The 8,607-nt window shown below is 46.0% G+C and overlaps 2 protein-coding genes across 2 annotated transcripts; both read right to left on the bottom strand.

Moving 5' to 3' along the window:
* Positions 1 to 339: 339 nt before the first annotated feature.
* LOC113140187 (low affinity immunoglobulin gamma Fc region receptor III-like) lies at positions 340 to 2,990 on the bottom strand. The gene is made up of 6 exons (XM_026323958.1): positions 2,479 to 2,990; positions 1,920 to 1,955; positions 1,250 to 1,510; positions 928 to 1,170; positions 687 to 854; positions 340 to 554 (listed from the first exon to the last, which is right to left on the bottom strand). The coding sequence occupies exons 1-6, from the start codon at positions 2,507 to 2,509 to the stop codon at positions 454 to 456; spliced, it is 840 nt and encodes a 279-aa protein (XP_026179743.1). The 5' UTR covers positions 2,510 to 2,990; the 3' UTR covers positions 340 to 453.
* Positions 2,991 to 3,099: 109 nt separating this feature from the next.
* On the bottom strand, positions 3,100 to 7,375 carry rrp36 (ribosomal RNA processing 36). The gene is made up of 8 exons (XM_026323956.1): positions 7,232 to 7,375; positions 5,801 to 6,250; positions 5,476 to 5,608; positions 5,336 to 5,402; positions 5,150 to 5,254; positions 4,962 to 5,039; positions 4,385 to 4,502; positions 3,100 to 3,763 (listed from the first exon to the last, which is right to left on the bottom strand). The coding sequence occupies exons 1-8, from the start codon at positions 7,251 to 7,253 to the stop codon at positions 3,612 to 3,614; spliced, it is 1,125 nt and encodes a 374-aa protein (XP_026179741.1). The 5' UTR covers positions 7,254 to 7,375; the 3' UTR covers positions 3,100 to 3,611.
* Between the last annotated feature and the right edge of the window lie 1,232 nt (positions 7,376 to 8,607).

Below are 8,607 nucleotides of genomic sequence, written 5' to 3'. Positions count from 1 at the left end.
TTGATTAGTGACTGAACGTTCACACTGATTGGTCACAATCTGATGATTGAACAGGCTGATTGTTCCATGAATCAGCACTAAAACACTTTGACAACATGAAATACTGTAGGCTGAGAGTGGAAAGACTTTTATGGCTGCCAGGGACTTTAAAAAGGTGAAGCTACAGGAGGAACCGTCAGAGACCACATGAGCCGAGCCGGACTGGCACCGGGCCCAGACAGACAGAGGCCAGAGAGACCACATCCTGCTTCACCTCTGGACCAGTCTCAGCAAAGGCTCAGCGGGTCCAGTCCATAAGTCAAGAACGTCACACAGACTCAGGTAGGAAACACAGACAAAAAGCAGAAACAGATGTGGAGTCACAGCTGGAAGCTGCTCCTCTGCTCTTTATTCCAGCTGTTTAACAACAGAGAAACACCCTGAGGCTCAAACAGGCTCTGACCAGAGAGCCAATCAGAACTCATGCTCTGTGGTGACCTCATCATAGTCACCGTCCAATCCCTGCTCAGCGTGGGTGGGCGGGCTCGTCCCCATGGAGACAGACAGGTGATTTCCTGCAGTCAGAGCAGGTGAGAAAGAAAATGGAGAATTTATCGACTGTGAACACAAGAAGAGTCAGAGACAACTGGTATTGATTATTGATTATTGATTAGTGACTGTCAGGTCAGTGGATGAGTCAGTGTTACCTGTGGGTCTGTGTCGATATAAAGACACCATGAGCACAGTGGAGATGAAGTACAGACAGACCACCACCAGGTGGTAGACCAGCATGAATGCAAAGAGTGGTACTCCAGAGGTGGGCGGGGCTGAGTGAGTGGGTGGGGCTTCATGAGTGGTTGCGGATGTAGGTGTTCCTGCAGACAGAAGCCCACCTGGTCAGGTGAACATGTGGCTGAAATCAGAGTCAGTCAAAGTGAAGCTGCTGACCTGTGACAGAGATCCAGCTGGGTGGAGACTCTCCATGGCCCCTGATGTTACACCTGTAGACGCCTTCATCGGCCTTGGAAACATGGAGGATGGTCACGTGACCCGTAGGCCGATCGATGATGAGGGAGCCGTGTTTATAGAAATCAGCTTGGAGGTCGGAGGATGTCTGGGTTCTACAGATCAGGGTGATGTTTTCTCCCTCCATCACAGGGAGGACAGGACTCTGCAGGATCACTGCTCCACCTCAACACAGAGACAAACTACAGTATTTCATCCATTTCCACACAGCTTCATCAATACCAACTCCACAGGCTCATCTTACCACTGACAGTGATGTTGATGCTCTGACTGGTTGCTCCCTCTCTGGACTCACACCAGTAAACTCCACTGTCTGATGGGACGATGTAGCTGATGTTACAGGAAGAACCAGCTGATGTTCCCCAGTCATCACACTGAGTCCTCTGTCGTCTGGTTGTGTTCCTCCTCAGGGTCCATCCAGCAGAGCTGTCGTCCTCCTCACAGCTCAGAGACACAAAGTCGTCTTTAAAAAACTGGGAGCTGCTGGGACTCAGAGTCAGACGAGCTGGAGGAATAAAGTGTATTTGAACAAACTACAGGATGTGACACATTTAAAGGACGATTCAGTTTCTTCAGCCTGGTGTGTTTCCTGTCAATCCTATCACTGCTGCTCTGTGCACTCTCACCTCTGTCGTAGGGATTCGGCAAAACCAGGGAGGTGTTTCTGTTATTTAGTCCACCCTGTGTGATTCCAGTGAGGTGGACAAAATAACAGAAACACTAAGCCTGTTTCTAAACACAGACTGAACCATCAAACCTTCCTGCTTCATGGATTAGAAAGCAGGAGCCTGTGTCAAAGCTGTGGCTGTGTCCTGAGTGCAGCTGCAGCCTGACCCTCCCAAGTCTCCAGCACAGACAGCTGAAGTCTGCATGAAGCTTTCAGGCTACACGTCTGCTGTGTGAGCTTCACCAACCTGGAGCGGTGCTGCAGCAGAGCGTGGTGGTCAGCCCTGAGGGGAAGTGAAACTCAGTCTGTATTTTGGGCAACATAGCAACAAGCACAAAGAAGTAGCACACTAGCATCTGTTTAGATTTGTGAGGTTGACCCACTTTAACCCCTGAGACCCTGAGTCCTCATATGGGGACATCACAGTTTGGCTTTAGTTTTTACACAGCGTCAAAATAAACTCTTTTCTTTTCACTGCTGATTTTATTGTGTTACATCAATTAACGCCTCCATTTGTTCCAAGAACTACTTCCTGTTCAGTGACGATGCTCAGTTTTTCTACCCATCAGTTTCTACTAATGTGGGAAAGTCCAAAGTCCCACCAAAGCAAAGTTCAGGTCTGAGGAGGTTCAACACACGACTCGGCTTTAGCTGAGAAAACACCTGGGGACTAAAACCTGGTGCAGTTTGACAACATTCATACGTTTTGAGCTTTGATGCACCTTCCTGTGAAAATGAACACGACTCCAAGCACAAAATGCTGAGAACTGGTTCATCTGGTGAAGAAAACAGTAGATTTTACTCACAGAGCGACCACTGAAGAGAAGTCTGCTTCATCCTGCTGATGTTAAACCAACCTGCTTCCTCTTTGCACTGCGGCCGAGTGGGTTTCTTCAGCAGCCACGTTTGTTCACTTTATTCTAACGGGTCGACCCACCAACAGGGTGATGACGTGTCCTGCTGGGTCCCAAAGGCTGTGAGGAGCTCCAGGCACAGTGAAGGCTTAAATCAGACTCAGCAGGTTCACAGAGTCACATTTTATTCCCACAGCCCAAAATCACCAACCACACATTTACTTTAGGTGGATTTACAGTCTGGACAGACCAGTCTGTGCTTAGACCCTGGACTGGGATTAAGGAAAACTCCCCAAAAACCCTTTGATGGGGCAAAAGGGAAGAAACCTGAGGAAGAGTAACAGAGCAGGGATGGCTCTTCAGCACAGACAGGAAACAGACCAACACGGTGGATTTACAGTCTGGTCAGTCTGGATGACAACAGCTGTTTAACTGGAGACTGTTTAAGGTCTAGTCAGGGCTGGTTATATAGTTATAGTTGTGCTGCTATAGGTCTAGACTGCCTGAGGACTTCCCATCATGCACTGAGCTCAGCCCCCCCCCCTCTCTTCTGACACACACCAACACGTGATGCAACATGTACAAGTTTATTTTAAAAACAACCACATGAGCCACAAACCAGGTGGAGTTCTGAGCAGATGTTGCCTTCACTGCCCTTCTATAAAAATGGACAGAACATTTAGTCTGTATCGTTTCCTAAGAGTCACATTATGTTCATGTGATTCTGAAGGTCCCAGACTTTTTGGAAAGTGGTGTGTTCATGGACACAGTTTTTCTCTTTACAGCCTCCATGTTATTTTCTACTTCCTGTTTCTGACACATTTCAGCAGTTCCCATCAACACTCGGATGTCACAGCGTCTGTGAATGCACCAAAGACGTTTCCAATAGATTCAACTCTGACAGTAAAAAGACAGTTTGTTCTTGGAAACAAAAAACAGCTTGACTAAATGTTCCTGACTCAACTGCAGCAGCTCAGGCTGAGACGCTTCAGACCTTCAGCTGATGCATTAAAGGACCCACAGTTTTATAAATCACCATCCAGCTCACAGCAGGTTGATCTTCACGTGTTTGGTCATTGAACGTCTCACACGGCCTTCTTGTTCTGCGGCCGCCTGGGCAGCTTCCTGCGGTCCTTCACGGCGTTCCTCTTCCTCTTCTTACTCAGGAAGTTCTCCAGTTTGCCGCTCTTCTTCAGCTCCTGGTATTTTTCAGCGAGCTGCAGCTTCTTCTTCTCCGCTGCAAAAGAAAACAGCACAGCTGAACCAAATCAGACGGAATATTTTTGAGATGTGTCACTGATTTGATTCAGTTTCATTGTTAATAATCCCACTGTCTGTAATTTCAACACTCAGTGAGTCAAGACATTTAAGAACAGCCGGTCAACTGTCAGTCAACAGTCGGTCAACTGCCAGTCAACAGCCAGTCAACAGTCAGTCAACAGCCGGTCAACTGTCGGTCAACAGCCGGTCAACTGTCGGTCAACAGCCGGTCAACAGTCAAGTCAACGGTCGGTCAACGGCCGGTCAACAGTCGGTCAACAGCCAGTTTAACAGTCAGTCAACAGCCAGTCAACAGTCAGTTTAACAGTTAGTCAACAGCCGGTCAACAGTCGGTCAACTGCCAGTCAACAGCCAGTCAACAGCCAGTTTAACAGTCAGTCAACAGCCGGTCAACTGTCGGTCAACGGCCGGTCAACAGTCGATCAACAGCCAGTCAACAGCCAGTCAACAGCCAGTCAACAGGCAGTAATGTGCTGCAGCTGAAGTGTCAGTTTGTGTCTCAGCCCCCTCAGCAGCCTGAGGTCGGCCCCCAGACGAACCAACTGAACCCAGACTTTCAGAATAAAGGTCTTCTTACACTTCTTGAGGAAGAAAGGTCGAGCGCCCTGATTGGCTCGCTCTCTCTGCTGCCTCTTGAACTGCAGCTCTCTCTCTCTCTGCTGCTCTCGGCTCGTCCTCGCTCGCTCCTGGTTCTCCTGCACAAAGTCACACATTTAAAACTGGTTATTTCCCCTGAGGCTTTAGTGAGGAGCTCCCCCTGTGTCTGCTCTCAGCATCACACAACGTTCATCCACTTTTACTCCGAAAAACCTGCAGGAAGTGTAGAAATGTGTTTCACCGGGAGGAAATACAGGAAAACATCTGAAAACATTATCTACAAAAACACTGAGCACAAACTGAGCCTGTTGTTTCTCTTCAGGTTCTGACTCATTTCACTCAGATGATGGACGAGCTCTAAAGCTGCATCCACCTTCCAGAACTGAACGTCCTGATGCCTCAGTCAGACCTGAGGTTTCTCTGGAACCTCCCTCAGTTGAGATTGGTGATTGGTTGTTTCTGCAGAGGCCTCTGATTGGACAACTGATGTTTTCAGCCACATATTCAGATTCCTAGAGATATGGATGAAACCAGATTTTATCTGAGCGCAGACTCACCATCCTCTTCAGGAGGACCTGCAGCTTCTCCATCTTCTTCTTGTTGTACTTCGTCCTCTTGAGCTTCTTCTGGACCACCTGCAAAGAAACAGCATGTTCTTTTCTACAGGACTTCACAGGAGAGTTTGAACTGGTAGAGGAAGAGATTCTGCAGAGCAGCCAACTCAGACGTCAGCCTGGTCTTTCACCTCTTTCTCTCTGTGTTTGATGTCGCTGATGAATTTATACGTCTTCTCAAAAATCTCTGGTTTGTATTCTCCAGACAGGTCATCAAACCGCGGATCTCTCGATATCTGAAGTACAGAAAAACAGAATCATGAAGTGACTCAAACCACTGAGAAGCTTCAGACTCAGGACCAGCTTCCGTCACTCACTGGTTTCCTGATGGGGACGACCTGACGCAGGAACGGTGCCGGTTTCTTGGCTGAGATCTCCATGGGCCTGAGATCACAAACACACACAGTCAGCACTGAGGCAGAGGAGAAAAAGTGAAAAAGCAGCAGACACTCTCCACCTGTTCTTGTTCAGTCGTCTCTTCCTGCTGCTCTCCTGCTTCATGTTGCTGCCGTAGGCGACTTCGTTGTAAACTTTGGTTCCCACTTTGCTCTGCAGCTTCATGACGTCCTCAAAGGACATGGTGGACAGTTCTGGAGACACACAGGGTGGAACGTCTCATTATGGAAACCTGCTACTGAACATCAGGTAAATCTAATCTGACATTGAACAGGATGAACCCTGGATTTGGACACTGGTTCCAACACAGTCCGGAGCCACTGAACCCCTGAGCTGCTAAAAACTGGTGTTACAGGCAGAAGCACCAGAGGACATCACACACTCACCTTTCTTAATGTCTTCTCTTGTCTGGATCTCACTGCTACCACCAGCATCATCATCATCATCATCTTCCTCTTCTTCACCGTCATCAGACTCTTCCTCACCATCATCATCCTCTTCCTTGTCTTCACCGTCGTCAGAGTCCACCTCACTATCACCAGATGCTTCCTCCTCTTCCTCATCATCGTCTGATTCTTCCTCACTATCACCGGTTCCTTCCTCATCCTCCTCACCATCATCTGATCCTTCCTCCTCTTCCTCACTCAAATCGTCCTCTTCCTCTGCTCTGTGGTCCTGCTCTTCCTCCTCACTGGCTCCTCCTCTTCCTCTCTCAGTGAGCAGAGCGAAGTTCTTCTCCACGTCAGAGTCGTCTTCGTCGCTGCTGCTCGCTGTCCTCGCCTTCTTCACCGGATCCCGCTGCTGCCTCCCCTTCATCATCTTCTTCATCTTTGTTTCTGTGACGACAACAGGAAGAAGCTTTAGACCTGATGCTGGTTCATAAGGTTGGAAATGAAAATACAGGCCAGTTTGATTAAATTCATTAGTGTTTTCTGGTTAATAAGTGGAGGTTTGTTGTTTAAACAGAACTTTAACTCTCCTTCGTGTTTACATTTTCAACAATAATTCACTTTATCTATTTCCCATCATCTATATCAATAATCCTGGAACACCCAGGGTCAGTGCAGGCTTCTCTGTGGTTAATCTCCAAAGTCCGGAGGAGCTTCTGTCAGTGTGGACCCATCACTGTTACTGAACTGTTTCTTTTGGTTTGCACTTGCAAACCAAACTCCATACAAAAAAAATAACATTTTTAGCAGATGTAAACAGAAGGTAAGGCTCGACTATCATCCTGGACTCGGTCTTTACCAGCGATGTGTCCGGTTCTTTTATGATGTTACATCTTCCAGTTTCCATATTTATTTTTATAATAAACTTGTTTGTATTTTAACCGGAGGATTATGGCGTATATTCGTAAGCAAACGAGGCAAAAAGTTCACGTTGTTTGGAAATAATGTCTGTATCTGTCGATCATTCCTTTGCCGAACTAACGATGAGAATGTCAGGAGCCGCACACACTTTAGTTTATGAGTTTTATTACAAATACGGTTTTTAAAATAGCGAAGACTTTACAAAACAGCAGATTTCTAATTCAGTTTGGCGAAACGTTCAGCAGGAAGTGTATCGAAAAGCCCGGGAATACGAGTCAGCTGACACGAGTTTGAGACAAAATAAAGGTTTTTATATTAATAATAATCCATCCATCCATCCATCCATCTTCTATACCCGCTTTTCCTGGCTCAGGGTCACGGGGATCTGCTGGAGCCTATCCCAGCTCTCTCTCGGGTGGAAGGCAGGGGGTACACCCTGGACAGGTCACCAGTCTGTCGCAGGGCCTTAATAATAATCAATAACAATAATTAATAAGGTTAATTTACCTGATGTTGAGCTGAACTCCATTATCCACGTGCCCCCTTGGCTGAATGAGAAACGAGCCACTTCCGGTTTCAAAATAAGTGTCAGCGTTTGTTGTGCGTTACAGGAAGGAGATTTAAGGATCAAATGTTCAACCGAAAACTACCAGTTATCCTCAGACACGTGTTTTACACCAGAGTCTGTTGTGGTTTCTAACCGTCCTGCATCCAGTTTGCCAATATTTCTATTCGGGTAGATCGTTTTACGCTGTTATTTTGTAGGGAAAACTCACACTTCCTGTTTAATCTTGTTACTTCCGCTCACGAACAGAGACGCAGATTTTTGCAGAATATTTTCCTAATGTTTGAGGTGAAACACATCTGGAAACATCTGTTAGGGCATCTCTCTGTATGTACCACAGACTCACAGACCAACATGTCAGTTGTCTCTGTTTCAGGAACCACGTGATGATTTAAATGATTAAACAGAATATTTTATCTGTGTATTTTAAAAACTGTGTGTGAATCAGTTTGAAAGTGTTTGGTCAGTTAACTAATGAACTAATGTATGAATGTGTCTGATATTAGTACTTTAGTATTTTCCATACTGCTGGGTACCTTATGTACTTCTAATTTGAAGTACTTTATATACCGCTGGGTAGCTGACGTTAACTACCTTATATACTTCTAATTTGAAGTACTTTATATACCGCTGGGTAGCTGACGTTAACTACCTTATATACTTCTAATTTGAAGTACTTTATATACCGCTGGGTAGCTGACGTTGACTACCTTATATACTTCTAATTTGAACTAAAGTTATCAGATAAATGTAGAGCAGGAAGGATGAAGTAGCAGAAAGTAGAAATACTCAGGTATAAAGTACTAATACCTCACAGTGACTGAGGTATTAGTACTTCCAGTACCGCTTTTTCCTTCCAGCTGAGGGAAAACCCGTTACCGGGAGAATCGAGGCGGAGTTTGCTGTTACCGGGAGGTCCCGGTGAGTTTCGTTACGTTGGAAATATTCCGACCGGAAAATGAATAAATCGCTCTCCAAAATAAAAGTGCATTCTGCCTGGTAACAGCTCACGGTCTGGAACTAAAAGCTGTTTTTCGGTCAGGATCTGGATTTATAGAACTGAGCTGTCTTGTTTTTATTGTCACATAAATAATTGTCCTGTAATGTCCTGGCTGAACATTATTCTTCTATATCTCCACAGACTTTTCACTCTGTTCACATTAATGTGAAACACTCATGTCTCATGTCCAGGTTCCGCTTTTTTCGGGGATAATTCTGCTTTTAGATTTGAGTTTTTCCACCACAGATCAAATCACAGCCTCGTTTCCTTTCGATTCATGCGTTTATTTGTTTTTACACTGGTTGATTGATTATATTG

This window comes from Mastacembelus armatus, unplaced genomic scaffold (assembly GCF_900324485.2).
Source record: "Mastacembelus armatus unplaced genomic scaffold, fMasArm1.2, whole genome shotgun sequence".
NCBI lineage: Eukaryota > Metazoa > Chordata > Actinopteri > Synbranchiformes > Mastacembelidae > Mastacembelus > Mastacembelus armatus.
This window is presented reverse-complemented; position numbering and strand designations above follow the sequence as displayed.

What these genes read in the sequence shown, in the direction of transcription:
- rrp36 (XM_026323956.1), bottom strand. Translation starts at nt 7,253, where the DNA reads ATGGAGTTCAGCTCAACATCAG. An exon ending in GGAGTTCAGCTCAACATCAG is followed by an intron (nt 6,251 to 7,231) that starts GTAAATTAACCT and finishes TTGTCGTCACAG; the next exon opens with AAACAAAGATGAAGAAGATG. An exon ending in AGACGACTGAACAAGAACAG is followed by an intron (nt 5,403 to 5,475) that starts GTGGAGAGTGTC and finishes TTGTGATCTCAG; the next exon opens with GCCCATGGAGATCTCAGCCA.
- LOC113140187 (XM_026323958.1), bottom strand. Translation starts at nt 2,509, where the DNA reads ATGAAGCAGACTTCTCTTCAGTGGTCGCTCT. An exon ending in CTGCTGCAGCACCGCTCCAG is followed by an intron (nt 1,511 to 1,919) that starts GTTGGTGAAGCT and finishes TTATTCCTCCAG; the next exon opens with CTCGTCTGACTCTGAGTCCC. An exon ending in ATATCGACACAGACCCACAG is followed by an intron (nt 555 to 686) that starts GTAACACTGACT and finishes CTCTGACTGCAG; the next exon opens with GAAATCACCTGTCTGTCTCC.